The sequence below is a fragment of the Haliotis rubra genome, unplaced genomic scaffold (genome assembly GCF_003918875.1).
Source record: "Haliotis rubra isolate DU_JTF1 unplaced genomic scaffold, ASM391887v1 Scf650, whole genome shotgun sequence".
NCBI lineage: Eukaryota > Metazoa > Mollusca > Gastropoda > Lepetellida > Haliotidae > Haliotis > Haliotis rubra.
Genome location: NW_025767358.1, coordinates 361376 through 388425, shown reverse-complemented (window position 1 = coordinate 388425; position 27050 = coordinate 361376). Strand labels below are relative to the sequence as shown.

The 27050-nt window shown below is 43.8% G+C and overlaps 1 protein-coding gene across 1 annotated transcript in view; it reads left to right on the top strand.

Annotated features, from left to right (window-relative positions):
* Positions 1-2443: 2443 nt before the first annotated feature.
* The window catches only part of LOC124257169 (probable beta-D-xylosidase 5), a 29467-nt gene continuing 4860 nt past the window's right edge, over positions 2444-27050 (top strand). The window contains 10 exon segments of the mRNA XM_046691188.1: positions 2444-2786; positions 4315-4477; positions 5225-5395; positions 5726-5817; positions 6035-6089; positions 6092-6260; positions 8666-8919; positions 9910-10132; positions 10546-10635; positions 11709-11917. Coding sequence (XP_046547144.1) covers positions 2500-2786; positions 4315-4477; positions 5225-5395; positions 5726-5817; positions 6035-6089; positions 6092-6260; positions 8666-8919; positions 9910-10132; positions 10546-10635; positions 11709-11917 — 1713 coding nt within the window. The 5' untranslated portion in view covers positions 2444-2499.

The following is a 27050-nucleotide window of genomic DNA, read 5'->3' as shown; positions in this document are numbered from 1 at the left end:
GTTTCCAGTTGCACACACATTGCATGGGCTGGTGTCTGCTAATAGCAGTGGGTAAACTGGAAATTGCAACTCTGTAAGACCGGAAACACCTCGACTCACAATAAGTGGTACAGAAACCTGGTATCCCTTAGCTTCGTCTGATTATGGAATAACGTTTCCAGTCATGTGATAAAACTGAAATAATTATAACATATCAAATTAAGTTTTGTTTTATTGATTGATGGGACATGTAATCATGCACGGAACGGAAAGTTTTATGTAATTACCGACTGTCGTGGGATTTTATTTTGTTTAAAAGATCTTTCGTTGCTTAACGTAAAGGGCGGTGGGGTAGCCTAGTGGTTAAAGCGTTGGCTCGTCACGCCGAAGACCCTGGTTCGATTCCCAACATGGGTACAATGTGTGAAGCCCATTTCTGGTGTTCAACGCCGTTATATTTCTGGAATATTGCTAAATGCGGCGTAAAACCATACTCACTCATTCACTTAACGTAAGGGTATAGGTATGGTGGGGTTCGGTAAACCTAAGTGTAAAAGTACACTCGGTCTCGTTTGAAGTAAGGGTACAGGTATAGTGGGGTTCGCTTAACGTAAGGGTACAGGTATAGTTGGGTTCGGTAAACGTAAGGGTACAGGTATAGTGGGGTTCGGTTAACGTAAGGGTACAGGTATAGTGGGGTTCGCTTAACGTAAGGGTACAGGTATAGTGAGGTTCGGTTAACGTAAGGGTACAGGTATAGTGGGGTTCGGTTAACGTAAGGGTACAGCTATGTTTGGGTTCGGTAAACGCAAGGGTACAGGTATAGTGGGGTTCGGTAAACGTAAGGGTACAGGTATAGTTGGGGTTCGCTTAACGTAAGGGTACAGGTACAGTGGGGTTCGGTAAACGTAAGGGTACAGGTATAGTGGGGTTCGCTTAACGTAAGGGTACAGGTATAGTGGAGTTCGGTAAACGTAAGGGTACAGGTATAGTGGAGTTCGGTAAACGTAAGGGTACAGGTATAGTTGGGTTCGCTTTACGTAAGGGTACAGGTATAGTGGGGTCCAATAAACGTAAGGGTACAGGTAGAGTGGGGTTCGGTAAACGTAAGGGTACGAGTACAGTGGGGTCCAATAAACGTGAGGTTACAGGTATAGTTGGGTTCGGTAAACGTAAGGGTACAGCTATGGTGGGGTTCGCTTTACGTAAGGGTACAGGTACAGTGGGGTCCAATGAACGTAAGGGTACAGGTATAGTGGGGTTCGGTTAACGTAAGGGTACAGCTATGGTGGGGTTCGCTTTACGTAAGGGTACAGGTATAGTGGGGTTAGGTAAACGTAAGGGTACAGGTATAGTGGGGTTCGCTTAACGTACGGGTACAGGTATAGTGGGGTTCGGTTAACGTAAGGGTACAGCTATGTTTGGGTTCGGTTAACGTAAGGGTACAGGTATAGTGGGGTTCGGTAAACGCAAGGGTACAGGTATAGTGGGGTTCGGTAAACGTAAGGGTATAGGTACTAGGGGTCCAATAAACGTAAGGGTACAGGTACAGTGGGGTTCGGTAAACGTAAGGGTACGGGTACAGTGGGGTTCGGTAAACGTAAGGGTACAGGTATAGTGGGGTTCGGTAAACGTAAGGGTATAGGTATAGTGGGGTTCGGTAAACGTATGGGTACAGGTATGGTGGGGTTCGGTAAACGTAAGGGTACAGCTATTGTGGGGTTCGCTTAACGTAAGGGTACAGGTATAGTGGGGTTCGGTAAACGTAAGGGTACAGGTATGGTGGGGTTAGGTAAACGTAAGGGTACAGCTATGGTGGGGTTCGCTTTACGTAAGGGTACAGGTATAGTGGGGTTCGCTTAACGTAAGGGTACGGGTATAGTGGGGTTCGCTTAACGTAAGGGTACATGTACAATGGGGTCCAATAAACGTAAGGGTACAGGTACAGTTGGGTTCGGTAAACGTAAGGGTACAGGTATAGTGGGGTTCGGTTAACGTAAGGGTACAGGTATAGTGGGGTTCGCTTAACGTAAGGGTACTAGTACAGTGAGGAAAGATTAATGTAAGAGTATGACCTGGCTGGATGTCCTTGCCTTAGGTTCTTATCTATGACTTACAGACGTCGCAAGGAACGAAACGCTCTCACTTCAGATCCGTATACCATTTGCAACTGTAACGGTTGACGGTCCACGTACATTTTGGTCGTAAACGTATCTTGTGTGCACAGGTGTGACGGACTTACTAAGACGTATCTGCTAAACGATTACCCAACCTCCCCGATCTCGGAGCCAAAGCGTCCTGACATTCTTACAGCGTTATCTCCAGCCAGCTCTACCATCAGGTGCTGAGTTATGGGTCATGACCTTCACATTCCATTAAAGGTGGACGGTCCAAATAACTCAGATAACCTAAATCCAGGTTAAAAGAAAGATGCCACATGTTAGTTCTCGGCTTTGACTAGTGATCATTTCAGCGTGTTGTTCAGTCGGATCTGATTCAGCCCCGGTTGTACATCCCACCATGCGATACTTGCGGTGTTTAGCCCTGTTGACTTTACTCACCTTCTCCGCCGCAGACATCCCCTTCCGTAACGCCACCCTACCGTGGCAGGTGCGTGTCGAGGACGTCGTCGGGAGACTGACCATCCAGGAGATTCAGACCCAGCTAGCCAGTGGTCAGGGACAAGCTCCCCCGATATCTAGACTGGGGATCAACCAGTACTCCTGGTGGTCAAACTGTGGGAGGGGGGATGTAGCGCAGAACGCTACTGCCTTTCCCCAGGGGATCGGAATTGGGGCGTCGTTTGAGTGAGTACCTAACTATAACAGTAAATTCTCGAGATAAACATTGTGTTTAAATCCGCTGAGAATTTGGTCTTGACACAACTACCGTCAAACACAAGTGTGTCGAACATGGACTTGTTTGAGCCTACGATTGTCTCGAAAAAAAGCCGAGTCATTGTTTAGTAATCTTTTAATTATCATTTTGCAGTTGTGTCGAACTTCGGATAACTCGAAGTACTAACGTAGGTCCCTTCAACGTCGACACAAACGTGTTTGAATGACAAAGTTTCGTGCTGAGTACAGACCTGGATTTCGTTGTTTTAAGTTTTTAATTTCTGTGAGTGAGTTCAGTTGAGCTCCTCTTTGACGAGTGAGTGAGTGAGTTTAGTTTTACACCGCACTCAGCAATATTACAGCTATATGACAGCGGTCTGTAAATAATCGAGTCTGGACCAGACAATCCAGTGTTCAGAGCATGAACATCGATCTGCGCAATTGGGAACCGATGACATGTGTTAACCAAGCCAGCGAGCCTGACCACCCGATCCCGTTAGTCGCCTCTTACGACAAGCATGGGTTACTGAAGGTTTGTTCTAACCTGGACCTTCATGGGTCCTCTTTGATGTAGTAGGAAAACCTAAAGTTATGGAGTTCTAATATGTTTACCACTTTAGTGCAACTGGCCGCCTCCGTGGTGTAGTGGTTAAAGCGTCCGCCTAGAGAGCGGAAGGTCGCGGATTCGATGCCCGGCCGCCTTCATACCAAAAGACGTTGAAATATGGTACTGCCTGGCGCTCGACATTAATGGGTACAACAAGGACTGGTTGGCTCGGAGTCAGTAAAATGTGTCTGAGTGGGGCATTCATGCTTGTACCCGTGAAGGTCCGGGTTAGAATATTGATCTTCAGTAACCCATGCTTGTCGTAAGAGGGGACTAACGGGAGAGTGGTCAGACTCGCTGACTTGGTTGACACATGTCATCGGTTCCCAATTGCGCAGACCGATGCTCATGCAGTTGATCACTGCATTGTCTGGTCCAGACTCGATTATTTACAGACAGATTCCGCCATATAGCTGGAATTTTGCGGCGTAAAACTAAACCCACTAATTATTCATGCTTAACTGCGGCATGGTATCTCAGTGAGCTAGCACTATAAAACCAGCTTAAATCTGGGCTAGTACAAGCTTCCACACATACACACGCATGCACGTCGCCATATGAGTGAAATATTCTTAAGCACGACGTTAAACCCCATTTCACCTCACCTCACCTTTAGTGAAGCTGACGAACATGGACCTTGTGTTGACAAACCAAAACACATAATCATAATTTATATTTCACTGTAGTGGTGATCACATGCAGTGTGCTGTTAGATCCGAACACATAAAATGACCCTTTCAGTGTGTCCTCTCAAGTGGCAGTTTGACCTGATGTGAAGAAAATACTTCTTCTTTTTAAATTTCTGTTCAAAGGACATAGATTACCCTACATTCCATCAATGCCATTCATTTTGTATTGATTGTGTCTGTATATGTGTGTATCATCGCGCAGCAAGGATTTGATTTACCGAATAGCCGAGGCCAGCAGCACAGAAGTCCGAGCCTACTACAATTACTTCATGAAGACGGGTGCTACTCTGGATGTACATATGGCGATCAGCTGTTTCAGCCCTAACATGGACACGTTCAGGGACCCCCGATGGGGAAGGGGTCAGGTGAGTAATATTAACCCCCTAAAGTGGACACGTTCAGGGACCCCCGAACCAAGATTTATGCCTGAAAAATGTAGGCAACACAAAGATTTATTCCTGGAAAACCTAACAAAAAACAAGATTTATTACTGCTGTTCTCAATGCCGATGGTGGACATACCTGTTATTGAGCTTGTGACATAGTCGTTTGACCCCTTTCCCGCTTGTGGACTCGTGACGTCATTGTAATTGACTTTTCAATTGAAATTCTCCCGACTTGTTATGGTCTCATGATCCCTCCATTAAAGTTTATATGTACCTTTGACATTGTTATCGTACTTATCAACTGGGATAATATTTTGACAATGCACAGATTCTTTATGTGGCTAGTATATATAGCTATCTGTTCCTAATTGTTTTATTCACCTGATGAAGGAGTAAGAACATACTTCTAAACGTCGTGACCCTTCACAATAAAGAAGTTGTCATCCATGAAACTCTTTACTTAACGTTTGTGTTAATTACCGTAGGCGTGTTTCACCTCACCATAGAAAGAGAAGTTGTTGATGCAGAGAAATAGCAATAGTAGAAACGTGTGCACGCGAACAGGGGCTTTTTTCACGAAGCAACCTTTACTAAGGTTAACCTTAACCCCCATTCTTTAACATTGCACTAAGGTTACCTTAGTGACTTACGATCACCTTAGTGCTTGTGCTCTGCGATGGGAGGCCCAGGTCAGCAGGTTATCTTAAGCATCGGTTAATACTTCCAGGAAACACTCAGTGAAGACCCGTACCATGCTGGCGAGATGGGGTACCACCACGTCAAGGGTCTCCATGGTACCCATCCTCGATACCTGAGGACCAGTTCTGGCTGTAAACACTTTGACGTGTCTGGTGGACCTGAGAACTGGCCAATGTCCAGACAGGTGTTTGATGCACAGGTAGGTCAATGTGTCCACACAGGTGTTCGATGCACAAGTGGGTCAGTCAGTGCAGGTATTTGATGCAAAGGTATGCCGATGTTTACAGACAGATGCTAAATGCAAAGGTCATTGTCTCCTGACAAACGTTTGATGCAGGGTATGCCAAGGAGTGTAACAGAATATATTGGAATACTGAACAAATAGACATTGATACTTAGGCCTTGGTATATTTATGATCCTAGATACGTGAAGATTGTTTAATATTCTTTAATGATATGGCTTTCCATGACAGATATTTTATTTCCACTGCCACCTTACACATTTAAAATAATTAGGCGTGATTGTCAGGTTTCAGAACGAGACTGGAGGTCGTACTTCCTTCCTCCCTTCAGGCGATGTGTTGAAGCTGGGGCCTACAGCTTGATCTGTGCTTATAACAGGTACACTGTGTTCATATAACAATGTGCCTATAACAGGTAAATTATGCTTATTGTGATTACACAAATACCAGGTAACAAACCCTTCGCTATCCGTAACAAGGGCAATTATTTACTCCAATCTTGCTCATTTCGTACAACTTGGACCCTCTGAAACCAAATGGATCGGATGTATCTTGCCACATCGGTAGTATCTGTCACAGTATGTTTCTACATCCAGCATCAACGGTGTCCCCGCCTGCGCCAACAAGAAGCTGTTGACTGACATACTGAGGGGGGGGAGTGGAACTTCACCGGCTACATCGCAGCAGACGCCGGCGAGATCCTCAACATCATCACCGTACATAAATACTTGAACAACACCGTCGACACCGCTGCAGCTTGTCTCAAGGCCGGGTGTAACCTGGAAGTTCAGTCTGGCGATAAGAGAGTGTATAACTCAATAAGTAAGTGCCACCAACATACTGTCGAGCATTAGATGACAATAATTACAAACAATCCCGAAATAGATATATGTATGGCACTTAGACAAGTTTGTTGTTCTGATGCATGAACAACATAAGTCTGTCTTAGGGCCCACAGCTGTTTATTCAGACTACACAGCGTAGGTCAGAATGTCTCTCCCCAGGCCTATTGCCTTGTACATTATAAGCTGTTCACTAGTCACGAGGGGGGCATGGGTTGATGTACCCTCGATGTTTGTTTATGTTCCCTGAGCCCTTCGGGGTACATCAACCCATGAGGCCATAGGGATCAGTGAACAACGTATTTATCTTACCGAACACCTAAATGTTAATTTTGAATTGTTTGAAGCACGGGTACAAATCTTTTTGTAGCCATCGCTAGATTTTGCTGACAAGAAAAACAGATTTAGAGTTATCTCCTTTGCATTCGCAAAACATCGGTAATTTCCGTACATCATACGTGATTCAATGAAGTACTACCAGATAAAGAAGTACTACCACGAAGTACCAAATGAGTTGCCATTGACAGCGGGGTACATTGAAACGTTACTCGCTTGTAAGCGGGGTACATTGAAAATAATAGAAGAGCGCTCAGCCAATCAGAAAGCGACATTTATGTGTGAGGCAAGATAATTATTTATTTACCCAAGGCCGGTCATTTGTGTTTGGAGCTGGTCATTGCTGATTCTTTGTTTTTAGCCCCCCTTGCATCTGGTCAGTGGTGTGTCATCTTCATTTGCTTCCCATGTGTCCTTTTGCATCTTAATCTTAATTAGGAATCTAATAATCACGATTAGATCTAGGGAATTCCTGGACAAAATATATTTTGCCCTGTGTCCAGTCGGTCTGGGATTATTGTTCAACTCCCTGACCAGAACTACATTTTTGGGGGCCAAGTATGTGCCCGATGATATCTCAAGGACATGATATCTCATGTGACAATGAAATCTCAAGGACATGTGCACGTGCATGTAATGCTAATATGTTTTAATGATGTCGGGCGATTCTCTTTCCGTTCATCACACAACTACTGTTAAGCATTTGATATTCAGGGTACGTTATTCAGGGTACATCTTGCACTTAGCTCAGTACACTAACATCGTCATGGGGGATAGAACTCAACAATTTGCTGGCTGGGACATAAAACAATCTTTCTCTTTCCCTGCTTCTTCCTCTCCATACCTCCTCGTTATCCCGAACGCGTTCACCATGTTCTGCCATTAGTATGCTTGTTCTGTGGTATATTTGTCCACACATTGCCCTCTTTCCCTCCATCCTGACTTACTCGACTTACTCGATGATCTTCCCTTCCATGGTCTCTAGTGGTGGTCCGATTAATTGAAATAAGTGACCAAACGACCAAGCAATCGATCACATTTTCTCAAAATCGAACACAAATGATTTTGGAACTACTGGTTTAATGTTTGAAACACTTGACGACGGAACATATCTTTGAAGTTGTCAGGGCCTGAAAATGTGTTTAATTGTTAGGAAACTCACTTGACTTACTGAAAAGTAATGACTGAATATTTCTTGAAGACATCAGGAAGTTTTTCTTCATAATATATCAGTTATCACATTAAAGTAGCAAGTTGCATCATGTTATACTTATCTGCAATAACAACCCGAATAGAAAAATCTGAAAAATGATGCTAACCAATTGTTTTCGATGATTGATCGGCTGTAATGAAACAATCATCAAGTATGAGATTTTAACCAATTCCCAACACTAATGGTCTCCCATATCGTCTGCATCAACATCATCAGTACCCGTATTCACCCTTCTTCTTCGAAACATTTGCTTCTTTTGTTTCCTGCTACTTCTAATACAGGGCTTCGGGGGGTAGCCTGGTGGTTAAAGCGTCCGCTCGTCACGACGAAGACCCGGGTTCGAATCCCCATGGGCACAATGTGTGAAGCCCATTCCTGGTGTCCCCCGCCGTGACATTGCTGGAATGTTGCTAAAAGCGGCGTTAAACCATACTCACTCACTCACTCTTCTAATACAGGAGACTTCGTCTTCAGCCTCTTGTCCTCTTCTGTTTATTCTCCTCCTCCATCTTTTTCATTTTCCTTGTCTTTCTCTATCCCGTGTTCTCTATTCCTACCCGTTTCTTCCTTCTGTGCCTTTTCTTGATCTTCCATGCCGCTTCCAAATTCTACAGTCTTGTACCTTTCTTTCGTCTTGTACCTTTACGGTTTCACATTCGGTTCATCTATGGGTAGCCTAGTAGTTAAAGCGTTCGCTCGTTACGCTGAAGACCTGGGTTCGATTCCCCACATGGACACAGTGAGAGTCAGTTAAGCCATCTCTGGTGTTCCCCGTTGTGATATTGCTGGAATATTGCTGAAAATGGTGAAAAAACTAAACCCCCTCTTACTTTCAGTTCCGGCGATACAACAGAACAAACTGACAGAGTCGTTTGTCCGGGACCAGATCAAGCCACTCTTCTACACCAGACTGAGGCTAGGAGAGTTTGACCCACCGGAAATGAACCCTTACAACTACCTTGACATTGATGACGTCGTGCTGAGCTCCACACACCGACAGCTGGCTGTAGAGGCAGCCATCAAGAGCTTCGTCTTGCTGAAAAATGACAACGGTTTTCTGCCGATCAAATCACATTTTGATAAAGTTGCTGTAAGTAAACACGTACATTATTTATGTAACAGTAAAATACTTTAATTACACACTGAGGAAACTCGTTTTGTGCCCCGACTTGAATAAGATGAACCGCCGTTGTTAGGGAAAGAGATTACAACGGGTTTCACAGTAATATAGTTCTGTGATGGAATCACATAGGTCAAACTGTTTAAATCGATTTAGATGAAATCCAAGAAAATAGGAATCGTGATGATGTCAAAGAGTATCTGCGCCTGAAATGGAATTTGTTTTCTTTCATGTTTCTACTTTTCCTGTGTCAATTATCAACACGGAAAAGTGTTCGCTGGGAAACAACTATAGCAATATATTTACACTGGCAATATTTGTTTCGGGTGGAACTCTCTGAATCCGATCAGGGTTAACACGGACATGCAAAGGATTGTTATCGGGTGTCAGTAAGGTTCGAAGCGTAGACTCACAGAACGGGACCGCCTCCGTGGTGTAGTGGTTAGAGCTTCCGCCCGGAGAGCGGAAGGTCGCAGGTTCGATCCCCGACCGCGTGATACCAATAGACGTTAAAATATGGTACTTGTTGGTCCCTGCCTGGCGCTCGGCATTTATGGGTACAACAAGGACTTGTCGGCTCGGAGTCAGTATAATGTGTCTGAGTGGGGTATTCATGCTTCACTGCGGCATGGTATCTCAGTGGGCTAGCACTATAAAACCAGCTTCAGTCTGGGCTAGTACAAGCAGGCGCACATACACATGCACACGCATGCACGTCGTCATATGAGCGAAATATTCTCAAGCACTTTTCTCAAGTCTTTTTTGGTATGACGCGGTCGGGGATCGAGCCCGCGACCTTCCGCTCTCCGGGCGGACGCTCTAACCACTACACCACGGAGGCGGTCGGATCAAGCTTGAACCACGGACAGACAATGAAGCACACTGCCACGTAACGTTAATGTATGTGCATATATAATGATGCCCAGGATCTGAAGCATTTTAGGTTTGGTATATTTACAGGTTGTAGGACCAATGTCAAATGACACAGAACAACTGTTTGGTGACTACGCACCAAAGACCGACCCCCGCTTTATCACGTCCCCTCTGAGCGGGCTGCTGAAACTGGGCAATGCTGCCCTGTACGCCGCAGGCTGCTCCAGCACCGCTTGCAACGACTACAACAGGACTAACGTGGTGAATGCACTTGGAGGAGCTGATGCCGTCTTTGTATGCTTGGGGACAGGTATGATCTGTTCTTTCGTAACAAGAGATATTAACGAATCTCCATGTTCCCGTACCCTGATCATGAATGAGACAGATGAAATTTTTTTGAACGTGTTCGCTTGTTGTGTTGGAAAATTACTCACGAGGACAGTGTGTAGGATTTGTGCATCAATGGTTGTTGGAACATCATTTGTATGTGACCCTATCGAGCGTATCACGACCATGGCTAAATAATAACTTTCGACCTCGCAGGTTCTCCATTAACGTAGCCTCTTCATAAATCAGGCAGATGGATAGCCGAGTGTCCAATTGCGTTGGAAACCTGAGTCCGGTGTTATTGTGCCAAGGGATTGCAGTGATATAGCTGTAGAATCCCAGTCTCCCTCACCCTCATACAGATGTGTGAAGTAATCAGTGTACGGATGTATTTAGGTCAGGCCATCGAGGCGGAGGGACATGACCGACAAAACCTCACTCTGCCGGGACAGCAGCTGCAGCTTCTACAGGACGTCGTCAGCAACAGTGAGACATCTCGTGCTACATCTAAATCTGCTGCATCATCTATATAAGCTGCTTCATCAAACTCATCAACACCATCACCATTAGCATCGTCAACATCGTTAACATCATCAACACCTTTAGGATCATCAACATCATCAACACTATCCGCATCATCCACATCACCATCCGCTACATCATCAAGACCATCTACATTGCAACACCATCAACATCATCTTCAACATCTACTCCACCGACACCATCAACACCATTTACAGTATCAGCACTATCAACATCATCAGCACAATCGACATCATCTACATGTATATCATCCACATCATCAACACCATCCACATTATCAGCACCATCAACATCATCAGCACCATCGACATCATCTACATGTATGTCATCCACATCATCAACACCATCTACATTATCAACTCTATCAACACCATGACTTCATTTGAGACCGATGAATTGCTCACTAACACAAAATCTAAAAATTGCAACAAAACCAAATTTTGCAAAGTCACGTGAATTCGACAGACCAACTCTTAGGATTTGTCTCATAATTTTGGACACCCGAATAAAAAAGTTGTTTAACAAACGATAATTATTTTGCTGTCACTTTTTAGCTATTTCTTAAGAGGTGGACCACTTGCTGGTAGAACAGCCAGGTAATCAACAAGCATGTGCAGTGAAATTTCAATTTCACACGAAGAACTCACACACCTGGCTGTCCAACCAGCAAGTGGTCCTCCCTCGTAAGAAATAGCGAATAGTGACAACACAATAATGATCGTTAGTTAAACAACCTTTTTATTCGGCTGTTTAATATTATGAGACAAATCATCAGAGTTGGTCTGTCGATTTCATATGACTGTGCAAAGTTTGATTATGTTGCATTTATTAGATTTTGTGTTAGTGAGCAATTCATTAGTCTCCGATAAAGTCAAACGGACTATAAGCACGATGCAAGTACTGTGTTTTGCTTTATCGCTAATGCATGAACAATGTTGTCTGGAAATCAATCGCAGCAACCCCAATTCTGAAACAATGTGTCAATGTTTACAGATATACACATTTGTCTTCAACAGCCAACAAACCAGTGGTGCTACTGCTATTTACTGGGGGACCAATCAACATTAACTGGGCGATAACGGCTCCAGGTGTTGTCGCAATCATGGAATGTTTCCTTCCGGCTCAGGCGGCCGGCGACGCCATCTTTGCTTCCCTCACAAACGCCGGGGAGGGGTCTGTGCCAGCTGCCAGACTGCCTTACACGTGGCCGAGCAGTGATTCCCAGGTGAATATGTTCTTTAATTCAACACGTGGCCGAACATTGATTCCAGGTGAATATGTTGTCTAATTCAACACGTGGCCGAGTAGTAATTCTCTGGTGAGCATGTTATACAATTCAACACGTGGCCGATTAGTGATTCTCAGGTAACATATGTTATTTAATTTAACACGTGCCCGAGTAGTGATTCTCAGGTGAATATGTTATTTAATTTAACACTTGCCCGAGCAGTGATTCTCAGGTGAATATCTTATCTAATTCAACACGTGTCCGAGCAGTGACTCTCAAGTGAACATGTTATTTAATTCAACACTTGGCCGAGCAGTCATTCCCGGATGAGCATGTTATACAATTCAACACGTGGCCGAGTGGTGATTTCCAGGTGAACATGCAATCTAATTAAACAGTTGTACGGGCAGTGATTCTTAGGTGAATATGTTATAAATCCAACACGTGGCCGAGCAATAATATTCAGTGGGTCGTGAATGCCCGTGAACTGAAATAGATCATTTTCACAAACCCGTGTCTTCTCCCAGATTCCTCCGATGGTAAACTATTCTATGGCTGGACGGACATACTGGTACTTCAATGGAGAGCCGGCCTTCCCCTACGGCTACGGCTTGTCGTACACCACGTTCAGATATGATGACTTTACCTGCGACATCAACGTCATGGCGGGGGGAGGGGCTGTGGTGTAGTGTCACTGTCTACAACACGGGGCCATATGACGCTGATGAGGTCAGTGTACAAAGGGTTTAGTCTAGGTTCTGTCCTTAGCGGTCTTTGATTCAGTTATGATCCATATGGCTTGGGTGAGCTGGGGATTAATTGCGTCGCGATTTGGCGTTGAAAGCGTAATGATTTGAGCGGATATCACCCCAACTGTCAAGTTAAGAGCATAATGATATTGGGAGTTCGTCCCATCATGGACCTTCTTGCGTCATCTTGCATAGACACAAAGGTCATCTTGAACCACAGTCGATGCAACATCTTAAACATGCAGTGCAGGAACTGGGCAAACAATAGATCCAAAAGCTCATTTTGTCAGTGTTTGATCAGTGTCCTCATATGGCGTACGTGTGTGCTACATAATTTTAAAAAATACGATAATGAAACAGGGTACATATATATATATATACACACACACACACACACACACACACACACATATATATATATATATATATACACAGGTATATACTTTGATGGTTAATACATCTTTAACTTACCTCAGTTCGATGGATCGTATACTTTTAAATATTTCACAGGTTTCCCAGGCCTATATGTCGTGGCAAAATACGTCACTTCCTGTACCCAGAATTCAGCTGGTGTCGTTCACCAGGACGACCATATTGTCCGGTGAATCTGCAGTCTATGAATTTACACTGGATCCCAGGAACATGGCCGTATGGACAGATAACGATGGATGGGTGGTTCTACCAGGTAAATAGGATGTTCATGATTTTATCATGTAATATTGATAACGACTGGAACTATATCGATGGTTTTAGAAGTGAATCTATCAGACAATGTAGGAAGTCATTTGTCCACAACAATGGAAGACAATTACACGTGTAACTCACGCCCTCCAATACATCCTATGTTGCAGGTGCCATGAATATCTATGTTGGAGGCCAGCAGCCCAATCAGCGGATGTCTGTTGGATCTAACGTGTTGCAGCGGCAGTTTCAAATTATAGGAACTAAAATATTAGGAAAATATTAAAAATATACTACAGTGACCATTTTTTTGCTTCTCATTTTAATGTGACATCGTGCAATGCATTTTGTATTGTTTCTAGATTATCATGACTGGATTGTCCATGTCGACACAAAATACATATGACTCGTGTCGATTCCCCACATAGGTACAATGTGTGAAGCCCATTTTATGGTGTCCCCCGTCGTGCTATTGCTGGAATTTTGCTGCAAGCGGCGACCTCATTCAATCCTAAAATCATATACATTCAACATCTCGAAATAACTTCAGATAGCTTCCAAGAGATTGGAGATATTCCATACTGTGCTCGTTGAACTACGAGGACTGTTCAATAAGTAATGGCAGAGTGTAAAAACATACTGCATTAACATACAAAGTTGAGATTTTCACATTCCTTCGAAGTACTCCCCTCCGAAGTACATCATCACATTGTGACGTCATAACCACTTTTCATATTGGATATGACGTCACAAAATTTAGTCAGTTGATTAGAACTCATCTGAGGCTTTCCATAGCTGCTAAATGTGCAGGGGTTATATTAAAACCCTGATATATAGATATGCTAATGGTGTTGCCATTACGTGTTGAACAGCCCTCGTATACAGCTGTTAATTTCCTCAAAACATATAGTGCCAATAATGTGTTCTGAGTCATTTAGAGTTTGGTTCGGATCCACCAAGATATGGTATGTACACTTCCTCCTCCACGAGAAACCCGTGAAGATCCAGGTTAGAATTGATCTTAAGTAACCCATGCCTGTCGTAAATGGCAACTAACGGGATCAGGCTCGCTGGTTTGGTTGACACATGTCATCGCATCCCAACTGCGTAGATCGATGCTCATGCTGTTGACCACCGGACTGTCTGGTCCAGCGGCGTAAAACTAAACTCACTCTCTCCTCCACGTGACTTTGTGTTTGACACAACCCAGCTAACATGCTGCTACCCCCTAATTCACCTTGTAACAAAACAATCTAATGAATGAGAATGAAGTCAATATAACCGTAGTATAATTATACTACTGGCAAACAAGGATAAATTGAGCACCGACCTGACAATTGACCCGTATAAGCATGTTTGAGTGTCGCCCACTGGCGCTTGCCATTGTTAGCGAAGGGGCCCCAGGTTGTCCGCGATTAAGTGTAGTGCTACACCGACCACGTAAGAGTCTTATGAGCAAGGCGTATGCACCAACGCGCGGAATCAATTTCATCGTCATGCACGTGCACTAGCCTACATCTGCTCTACCTTTCACAAACCAAATGGGTTTGCTAATTGCCGTGCACCGCCTACTTCTCGTAAACGCGTTCTCTGCGCCGGTCCAACTTATCCTTGTTTGCCAGTATGTAGAAACACTATGTATCGTACTAAGCCTATCATTAAGTGAGCAATGAATTCTCATGCAGGAACTACTAGCCACATAAAGAAACTGTGCATTGTCAAAATATTATCCCAGTTGATAAGTACGATAACAATGTCAAAGGTACATATAAACTTTAATGGAGGGATCATGAGACCATAACAAGTCGGGAGAATTTCAATTGAAAAGTCAATCACAATGACGTCACGAGTCCACAAGCGGGACAGGGGTTGGATGTCACGCTAGATTCTCTCAAGTTCTGTTGCAAGGTCAAGGACGTTATCTGGCAGATGAAGACGGCGTAGACGTTGATCCATCTCGTCCCAAACATGCTCTATCGGGGAGAGATCCGGTGAATTTGCAGGCCAAGGCAGTAAGTCAACGTTGTGGTGTTGCAAGAAATCGATAGCAACCCTTGCCGTATGAGGGCGGGCATTGTCCTGTTGGAATGTTAACCCAGGGCCATGACGTTGCAGAAAAGGAATTGCTATAGGTCGAAGATTCTGATCCCTGTAGCCCACACCAGTTAAGTTGCCCTGAACAATCACCAAAGGAATTCTTTGGCGTGCTGTTATTCCACCCCAAATCATCACGGAACCACCACCAAAGCGATTCCTCTCCAAGACACAGGCCTGTGCATAACGTTCTCCCACGCGTCTATAGGCACGTTGACGTCCATCACTATGGGAACTGTTAAACCTGGACTCATCTGTAAAAACAATATTTCTCCACCAAAACAAGGGTCTGCGGACATGATTTCGGCACCACATTCGGCGAGCTTGTCGATGACGTTGTGTCAGGATAGGCCGTATGGCGGGACGTCGTGGTCTGATCCCGTGATGACGTAAACGTTGTCGAACTGTGTTGGGGTGGATACGACGAAGTCCTGGGATGGTTCGGGTAGTCATCACTGCAGTCTGAAACCTGTGGCGAAGATGGGTCACCCTTATCCATTGTCCTGTCTTGGCGTTGTTACACGTGGACGTCCAGAACGTGGCCGATCGATGACGTCATTTGTGTTCTGGTAGCGTCAGTGGAAATGTGCAGCCATTTGTCGTTGAGACATTCCCCCACGGACCATCCCAATGGCCTCATGACGTTGTGCAGACGTGAGCCTTGCCAAGTTATGCCTTTAATAGCCGTTTAATTTTTTGAACGTTCGCAAGGGCAGGGGTTAAGCTTTCCAAAGTGACAGTATTGTGTGGCATTCATTTGCTCTGTTTCTCTTTCCCGGAATGCACGTGCAACAACGTATTGCACGTCTCAAGGACGAACCCACTGACGTCACGGAACGTGGCACGTGCATGCATGTTGGATACATGTCACCAATCTCTGAGTTTAAAGCCTTATGTGTCTACACAGGTTTGATAAATTTAGATTTTAAATTTTTGTATGCAAAGTTTCTTTATGCGCCTAGTATATATTCTGGCATGTCCTCGTCCTAATTATCACACATTCACGGTCATTGCATATAGAGAGAGTCCTTCGTTGGACACTTGTTCACTGGACGTTTCAGCCTGAATGGACTCATTTATGTTAAACTGGTGTTAGGTTAATTGCCAGATTTGATTGTATAAGTTATACCCACCCCCTGCGAAGATATCCATAAATAGTCGTTAGTGTGTCATCAAGACACATTAACAAATACTTGCAAAGAAAGTATACATCAGTATTGCATTGCATTACATTTTGTTTCAACGACGCAGTGTATGAAAAAGATATTTAGGATTCAGCTTTTTTCAACGATGCAGTGTATGAAACAGATATTTAGGATTCAGCTTTTTTCAACGATGCAGGGTAAGAAAAACGTAGTTAGGATTCAGCTTGTTTCAACGATGCAGTGTATGAAAAAGATATTTAGGATTCAGCTTTTTTCAACGATGCAGGGTAAGAAAAACGTAGTTAGGATTCAGCTTGTTTTAACGATGCAGTGTATGAAAAAGATATTTAGGATTCAGCTTTTTTCAACGATGCAGTGTAAGAAAAACATAGTTAGGATTCAGCTTGTTTCAACGATGCAGTGTATGAAAAAGATATTTAGGATTCAGCTTTTTTCAACGCAGCAGTGTAAGAAAAGCGTAGTTAGGATTCAGCTTTTTTCAACGCAGCAGTGTAAGAAAAACGTATTCAAGATTCAGTTTGTTCAACGAAGCAGTGTAGTAAAACGTATTTAGGAATCAGTTTGTTTCAACGAGAAAGTGTAAGAAAAACGTATTTAGGATTCAGTTGTTTCAACGAAGCAGTATAATAACGTATTTAGGATTCTGTTTGTTTCACCGAGAATGTGCATGGAAAACGTGTTTAGGATTCAGTTTGTTCAACGATGCAGTGTAATAAAAACGTATTTAGGATTCAGTTTGTTCAACGCAGCAGTGTAAGAAAAACGTATTTAGGATTCAGTTGTTTCAACGATGCAGTGTATGAAAAATGTATTTAGGATTCAGTTGTTTCAACGAAGCAGTATAATAACGTATTTAGGATTCAGTTTGTTTCACCGAGAATGTGCATGAAAAACGTGTTTAGGATTCAGTTTGTTCAACGAAGCAGTGTAAGAAAAACGTATTCAGAATTCAGTTTGTTCAACGAAGCAGTGTAATAACGTATTTAGGAATCAGTTTGTTTCAACGAGAAAGTGTAAGAAAAACGTATTCAGGAATCAGTTTGTTTCAACGAAGCAGTGTAATAAAAACATATTTAGGATTGAGTTTGTTTCAACGAAGCAGTGTAAGAAAAACCTATTTAGGATTCAGTTTGCTTCATCGAGAAAGTGTTATAAAAACGTATTTAGGATTCAGTTTGTTCAACGAAGCAGTGTAAGAAAAACGTATTCAGGATTCAGTTGTTTTAACGACGCTGTGTAAGAAAAATGTATGTAGGATTTAGTTTGTTTCACAGAGAAAGTGTATGAAAAACGTGTTTAGGATTCAATTTGTTTCAACGAAGCAGTGTAAGAAAACCCTATTTAGGATTCAGTTTGTTCAACGAAGCAGTGTAATAAAAACGCATTTAGGATTCAGTTTGTTCAACGAAGCAGTGTAATAAAAACGTATTTAGGATTCAGTTTGTTTCAACGAAGCAGTGTAAGAAAAACGTATTCAGGATTCAGTTTGTTCAACGAAGCAGTATAATAAAACGTATTTAGGAATCAGATTGTTTCAACGAAGCAGTATAAGAGAAACGTATTCAGGATTCAGTTTGTTTCAACGAAGCAGTGTAACAATAACGTATATAGGATTCAGAATGCTGAACATATGTCATGAGACAATGTTACGCTGTTCACGAAAAGACACAATCTCGCTGATAAGTGACAATATGGATGTTTGAAGAGTACGAATTTTAAAATATCCGTCTGACTGATGTACCGTTAAACTGTGACGTACGATGACGATGACGTTAGGTCACAACTGTTGAGAACGAAGCCTTCAGTCAAATTCCTACCCGCGCCTCTGATGGTCCTACCAATATGTTCAGTGCTCTTAAGCTTTGAGTGACATCCAGAACCGATCCCGATACTTGGATCTGTACGCTGAACGGTCGTGACCCGTGTTTGGGACTCTGCCGGAGGCCGGAGGCTACAATCAGGTCGATCACTAGTGGTCACGGTTACATTATATCTCCCCTGGAAACCAGTTTTACGCAAGGGTAGTATCACATTCTCCAGCCGATGGATCACCAATTGAAATTTCTGTTTCAAAAGACTGCCAACATGGAACTACGTTTCACATTCAGAGCGACCAAAGGGCAGATATATTGAAGTGCCAATTTGGCTAGCACGGACATGTTCTCACGCAATGCCTGAAGTGATGGAAATTGATTTTTCACGTGCCAGTTAACATTTCGACGAAAATGTCAGCTGTATGTGTGATTATGAGGTGGGGGAGGCTTCTTTCTTTGCTTGATATTACTAGTGAGGGTATAAGCTGGTTGTACATTGTGAGGGTATGAGGGGCGTGGTGGTTGAGCTGTCTAAGGCGTTAGTGATCCAGCGAGCTTAAGGTACCGGGATCGAGCCCACCTGTGACCGGGTATAAAAACCTTGGAGTCAACTTTGTGTGCAGACTCTTTGAGTGTTGTCACAACCCCTAGTGTACAGTACACAACCCTGGCTGCAAGAGTTGTATACTCCCCAGGGAGTTGAGATTGAAAATACGATGCGCCGTTGAGGCTGTCATCCAATGATCAAGAGAAAACGAAGCGCCTTTGAGCAGCTGAGCTGGATATTGGCGCTATACAAATATTAGTGTATATGTATGAGCTAGTTGTACATGATGAGGGTATGATCTGGTTGTACATGGTAAAGGTATGGGCTGGTTGTACATTGTAAGGGTATGATCTGGTTGTACATGGTGAGGGTATGAGGTGGTTGTACATGGTGAGGGTATGGGCTGGTTGTACATGGTAAGGGTATGATCTGGTTGTACATGGTTAGGGTATGAGGTGGTTGTACATGGTGAGGGTATGGGCTGGTTGTACATGGTTAAGGTATGAGGTGGTTGTACATGGTGAGGGTATGAGCTGGTTGTACATGGTATGGGTATGAGGTGGTTGTACATGGTGAGGGTATGATCTGGTTGTACATGGTTAGGGTATGAGGTGGTTGTACATGGTGAGGGTATGGGCTGGTTGTGCATGGTTAGGGTATGAGGTGGTTGTACATGGGGAGGGTATGGGATGGTTGTACATGGTGAGGGTATGATCTGGTTGTACGTGGTGAGGGTATGAGGTGGTTGTACATGGTGAGGGTATGATCTGGCTGTACATGGTGAGGGTGTGATCTGGCTGTACATGGTGAGGGTATGATCTGGCTGTACATGGTGAGGGTATGATCTGGCTGTACATGGTGAGGGTATGATCTGGCTGTACATGGTGAGGGTATGATCTGGCTGTACATGGTGAGGGTATGATCTGGTTGTACATGGTTAGGGTATGAGGTGGTTGTACATGGTGAGGGTATGGGCTGGTTGTGCATGGTTAGGGTATGAGGTGGTTGTACATGGGGAGGGTATGGGATGGTTGTACATGGTGAGGGTATGATCTGGTTGTACGTGGTGAGGGTATGAGGTGGTTGTACATGGTGAGGGTATGATCTGGCTGTACATGGTGAGGGTATGATCTGGCTGTACATGGTGAGGGTATGATCTGGCTGTACATGGTGAGGGTATGATCTGGCTGTACATGGTGAGGGTATGATCTGGCTGTACATGGTGAGGGTATGATCTGGCTGTACATGGTGAGGGTATGATCTGGCTGTACATGGTGAGGGTATGATCTGGTTGTACATGATGAAGGTATGACCTGGTTGTACATGATGAAGGTATGACCTGGTTGTACATGATGAAGGTATGACCTGGTTGTACATGATGAAGGTATGACCTGGTTGTACATGATGAAGGTATGACCTGGTTGTACATGATGAAGGTATGACCTGGTTGTACATGATGAAGGTATGACCTGGTTGTACATGATGAAGGTATGACCTGGTTGTACATGATGAAGGTATGACCTGGTTGTACATGATGAAGGTATGACCTGGTTGTACATGATGAAGGTATGACCTGGTTGTACATGATGAAGGTATGACCTGGTTGTACATGATGAAGGTATGACCTGGTTGTACATGATGAAGGTATGACCTGGTTGTACATGATGAAGGTATGACCTGGTTGTACATGATGAAGGTATGACCTGGTTGTACATGATGAAGGTATGACCTGGTTGTACATGATGAAGGTATGACCTGGTTGTACATGATGAAGGTATGACCTGGTTGTACATGGTAAGGGTATAAGCTGGTTGTACATGATGATGGTATAAACTAGCTGTAAATGGTGAGGGTATGAGATGGTTCCACACGGTGAGGGTAAGAGCTAGCTGTACATGGTGAGGGTATGATCTGGCTGTACATGGTGAGGGTATGATCTGGCTGAACATGGTGAGGGTATGATCTGGCTGTACATGGTGAGGGTATGAGCTGGTTGTACATGGTGAGGGTAACAATATTGTTAGAAATGCTGAATCACATTTGTATGTACGCACGTTCTGTCGCCAACGTGTTTTGCAAGGACAGGTTTGAGGAACTTCTGAAACGAATATGTAAAACACATTCCTATCGTCTCGACAGCAAATCCTGTGCGATCTGACATTCTGTCAAACATATCTGCAACAAATGCTGGCACAAGGATCTTAACCTAGCCCATTTAGCTGGTCATTCGATTAAAGGTCGACGGTTCTGGATTGTTGAAATAACTCAGATAACCTGAATTCAGATGAAACCTCTCAAGAAAGAGGCCACATGTTCGTTCCTGGGAATGTCTTATTATCATTCCAAACTGCTGTTCAGTCTCAGTCGGATCTGATTCAGCCCAAGTTGTACATCCCACCATGCGATACATGCGGTTTTTAGCCCTGTTGACTTTACTCACCTTCTCCGACGCAGATATCCCCTTCCGTAACGCCTCCCTACCGTGGCAGGTGCGTGTCGAGGACGTCGTCGGGAGACTGACCATCCAGGAAATTCAGACCCAGCTGGCCAGTGGTCGAGGACAAGCTCCCCCCGATATCTAGACTGGGGATCAACCAGTACTCCTGGTGGTCGAACTGTGGGAGAGGGGATGTTGGCCAGAACGCTACTGCCTTTCCCCAGGGGATCGGAATTGGGGCGTCGTTCGAGTGAGTACAACACCGTTACAGTAAACAATTGCGATAAACACTGGAACTAAACTTCGACTTCAGTCAAACACCCTTATGTCGAGCTCTGATGTGTCGAAGCTTTCGTTGTGTCGAAGAATAACCTGTATTGGATGTGTTGAACCTTGGATAACTCGAAGTATTTAATTTGTCTCGACGAATCTATCTTAAACAGCCTTTGTCGAGTTCTGTTGTGTCGAACTTCCACATGTCTCCAAGAGAAGACTGAGTCATGTTACAGTTGTGTAGGATCAATCGAAATATCTGCGTAGGCCCTTCGACTCAAAGGTGTCTGACTGTCTTTGGATTTCATTTGAATGACTTCAGTTTCTAAAACCTTTAACGTTTTGCAACTTTTGTGTGTTTACCACTTTTATCAAACTGACGAGCACATGCATGGTGCAGACCAACGCACTCGGGGCGAAGTGGGATTTAAACCACATATAGCTTCAAATCTACGCACACGCACACGCACATGCACACATGCAGTGTAGCATTAGACACGAACCCGTTAGATGACCCCTTTAATCTGTCCCCTTATTGCATCATGTCAGGTTGACCAGGGTCCCGTTCCTCAAAGCGATCGTAGCGCTACGACAGTCGTTAGGCTATGTTACAGTATTGGAGTTACGATCACCTTAGCGCTACGAACGCTTTCAGGAACGGGGCCCAGACATGCAGAAAAAACATCTTTTCTTGCGTTTCTGTTGCGGAGATCAATGACAACTGACATTAATTGTGTATTGATTGTATTTACTGTAAATCTGTATTTGTGTGTATCATCGCGCAGCAAGGATTTGATTTACCGAATAGCCGAGGCCAGCAGCACAGAAGTCCGAGCCTACTACAATTACTTCATGAAGACGGGTGCTACTCTGGATGTACATATGGCGATCAGCTGTTTCAGCCCCAACATGGACACGTTCAGGGACCCCCGATGGGGGAGGGGGCAGGTGAGTAATATTAACTCCTAAAGTGGACACGTTCAGGGACCCCCGATGGGGGGAGGGGGCAGGTGAGGAATATATACCTTTAGCGATGACCTGGTCAGAGACCTACTAGGGAAGATTTCTGATTGTTGGTCCGAGGGTGGACGCGTTCAGATATCCCTAGTAGAAGAGCGATCAACGGAGGAACCTTAATCCTCAGCTTGTCAAGTTCAGAAAACGTTAGGGGGTGGTGAGATGAAAACAGCAGGCTCTAAAAAGGACACGCTCCCAAATCCTCAGTGGGGAAGGGGCCAGGATACGTCGTCCTTCGATGTGACAGTTGGTGGATGGGTGTTCTGTGTTAAGACTTCATACAACAATCCAGCTACATAAATACGGCTGGTGCAAGCGCTGATTGAATAGTTTATAGTATATAAAGTAATAACGACTGTCATAATGAAAGAAATTTAACATTACCGTAGAAACAGCATTCTATTCCCACAGAGGTTACCTGTCATACGAATCTCCCTACGAACCTCTGCACGTTCATATGAGCGAAATACGACGCCCTTTCATGGTGCGAGTGTCCAGGATTCGTGATTGGTTGCGATGAGATTTAGTTGTGCAATCAACGACGTTGTTTCAAAAGTGACCATTCGCAAGGCCTCGGTAATTTCCGTATGCTTCGGGAAAACAAGAACCTCTTCCCCTGCGCGATCCGAAAACGTTCCTTCTGGCCAGAAGTCATGTAATGTCGGATCAATGGCTTCTCCATCGCCCTCTTTACAACGGACAGGCTTGCCATTAAATGTCTTGTGTGTTACATAAACACAAGTCCCCGGCAGTGAAGAGGGATATATATGGGCCCATTGTTGGTCAGGTTGGATCTAAGTCGATGTAACACGTGTTCTGATTGGATAGAAAGAAGGAAGATAATTCGTGTTGCGATTTTTTGTCGCTAGGGGATTTTACGAGAACCAGGAAATATGGCCGTATTAGAACAGAGGTTCTTGGGAAGATATGACAAGTAACCTCTGCGGGAAGAGAATTTAGGAATAGAAGACTCTGACAAGACTCTAAAAGTGTCCATGGGAAACGTCTCGATTACAATGTCTTAGGGAATGGCAGCTGCGGCATGTGCACCAGTTTATGTCATCTACGGTTCGCTTAACTATGGAATCTAAGAAGGACATTGTCACGTTGTCGCATTGTCGCTTTGTCGCCCTCACAAAAAAACAAAAAAAAAAAAAACAAGCAAAAAATGTCCCTTCGAGGACTCCATACTTAACCGTATCAATGGCTGTAATCGGAACATGGGTCAAACATCGTCAGGCGTGGTCGTTGTCCGTATAGTGGGACACAATCATCTGAATTTCATTGTCCAGATTGGGAGACGAGATTTTGCTACAACTGAAGCATGTTATGTACTATGTATTTCGTGTCACGTAAATAGTTCTGGTAGGCGAGGTATCCGGATAATTGGGGTGCCACTGTTTCTCCTTACACGTGAGTTAATACTTCCAGGAAACACTCAGTGAAGACCCGTACCATGCTGGCGAGATGGGGTACCACCACGTGAAGGGTCTCCATGGTACCCATCCTCGATACCTGAGGACAAGTTCTGGCTGCAAACACTTTGACGTGTCTGGTGGACCTGAGAACTGGCCAGTTTCCAGACAGGTGTTTGATGCACAGGTGGGTCATTGTGTTCAGACAGGTGCTTGATGCACAGGTGGGTCATTGTGTCCAGACAGGTGTTCGATGCACAGGTGGGTCATTGTGTCCAGACGGGTGTTTGATGCACAGGTGGGTCAGTGTGTCCAGACAGGTGTTTGATGCACAGGTGGGTCAATGTGTCCAGACAGGTGTTTGTTGCACAGATGGGTCAATGTGTCCAGACAGGTGTTCGATGCAGAGGTGGGTCACATTTGCTATAATAAGATAATAACATGCTTATCGTATTTTTTTTTTGAAAATTATTTTGAAGGTAATTAATGAGAGTAATGCAATTTAAAGCGCAGTAAAGCAGGAAAGCATAAATATCTATATCTATCTATCTATCTAACTATCTATCTATGTATATACATACATAAATACATACATACATACATACATACATACATACATACATACATACATACATACATACATACATACATACATACATACATACATACATACATACATACATACATACATACATACATTGCATTACCCTCATTAATTATCTTCCAAATAATTTTCGGGGCGGTGGGGTAGCCTAGTGGTTAAAGCGTTGGCTCGTCACGCCCCGGGTTCGAATCCCCACATGGGTACAATGTGTGAAGCCCATTCCTGGTGTCCCCCGCCGTGATGTTGCTGGAATATTGCTAAAAGCGGCGTAAAACCAAACTCAGTCAGTCCAAACAAACACACGCTAAGTCATGCCTAACAAATTAGAAATGTACTAAAGACAGGTATCTAAATTCAACTGCTAATATAATGCAATGAACGTTCTGCCAATACTTAGGGTTATGTTTATCAGGTTTCAGAACGAGACTGGAGGTCGTATTTCCTGCCTCCCTTCAGGCGATGTGTTGAGGCTGGGGCCTACAGCCTGATCTGTGCTTATAACAGGTACGTTGCATTCTTAGGACAAGTAATCTGTGTTCGTGTAACAGGTATAGCGTGTTCTTATAACAGGTAAACTGTGGTCTTTGAGCTTGTAAACAGTGTTCTTATAACAGGTAAACTGTGGTCTTTGAGCTTGTAAACAGTGTTCTTATAACAGGTAAACTGTGGTCTTTGAGCTTGTAAACAGTGTTCTTATAACAGGTAAACTGTGGTCTTTTAGCTTGTAAACAGTGTTCTTATAACAGGTAAACTGTGGTCTTTTAGCTTGTAAACAGTGAGCTTTGAACACGTATACTGTGATGTTTTAGCTTGTACACCGTGTTCTTATAACAGGTAAACTGTGGTCCTCTACTTTGCATCAAGTAAACTACGATTCACTGATGCTTATCACATGTACACGTCCTGCTTATACCTGGTAAAGTGTGTTGTTGTAAATAAGGTCCTAAGGCACACTCGTGCTTATAGTAAACAGTGTGGTTATAGCAGATAAACTGTGTCCTTATAACCGATACAATGCGCGTTCGTGCTTCTAACAAATAGGCTATGATCGAACAAATATGCTTCGGGCGTATGTCAGGCATTAAACCGCTAGGGAAAGTTATGTCCATTGTTCTTGGAAGTGTTTTATTAGCATAACTGAATAACTGCCCTTGGGCAATTATTTCTATTGAAAAACAATGCAATTGTACTTTTTTGATAATCTTCATCATGCATAATACATTACACGCGTATTAAAGAAGTCTGCCCACGCGGTGTAAGCCGTTTAATCACCCTCACTACAATAGTCAGTTAAATAAATTCTGCGAGGGCTTTAGAACAACCTTGTAAGGGTGATTAACCTGTACATATACACTATACATGAACTTAAATGTGCCTAGAACAGGTAAATTATGTGTTTGTTTTACATTTCAAGCAAACACTTTATGCCTGTTTCCAAGCATTTTGGTGTCCTGGGCACCATAAACACTTCCAAGCAAACATATGTGAGCTGCATTAGACAACACATTATGACTGTTCTCAAGCAGTTTGGTGTCCTTGGCACCATAAGCACTTCCAAGCAAACACATGTCAGCTGCATTAGACAACACATTATGACTGTTCCCAAGCATTTTGGTGTCCTTGGCACCATAAGCACTTCCAAGCAAACACATGTCAGCTGCATTAGACAACACATTATGACTGTTCCCAAGCATTTTGGTGTCCTTGGCACCATAACCACTTCCAAGCAAACACATGTGAGCTGCATTAGACAACACATTATGACTGTTCCCAAGCATTTTGGTGTCCTTGGCACCATAACCACTTCCAAGCAAACACATGTGAGCTGCATTAGACAACACATTCGGCAGTGGTGGATCAAATTTGGGGCAGTCCTGTGAATGTGTGCGACAATGCATTTTTAAATATTTTTTGTTGAATGATCATATAAGATTCGTCTGAAATCTTGCTGAAAGATCGTACTCGGTTGTACATAAACAGGTGTTAAAGGCAAACACGTAATGCAGAAGCTCGTGCGCTATTACCTGACATATGGGATGATTAACATGGTGAAAGTAGAAGTCATCCTTCTTGTCATATAGTAGGGGGCGGTGGGGTAGCCTAGTGGTTAAAGCGTTCGCTCATCACGCCGAAGACCCGGGTTCGAATCCCCACATGGGTACAATGTGTGAAGCCCATTTCTGGTGTCCCCCTCCGTGATGTTGCTGGAATATTGCTAAAAGCGGCGTAAAACAAAACTCAGTCAGTCATATAGTATATGACACAAACGGTGAGGTGAGGTGAAATAAAGTTTAACGTCGCACTTAAGAATATTTTGCTCATATGACGACGTG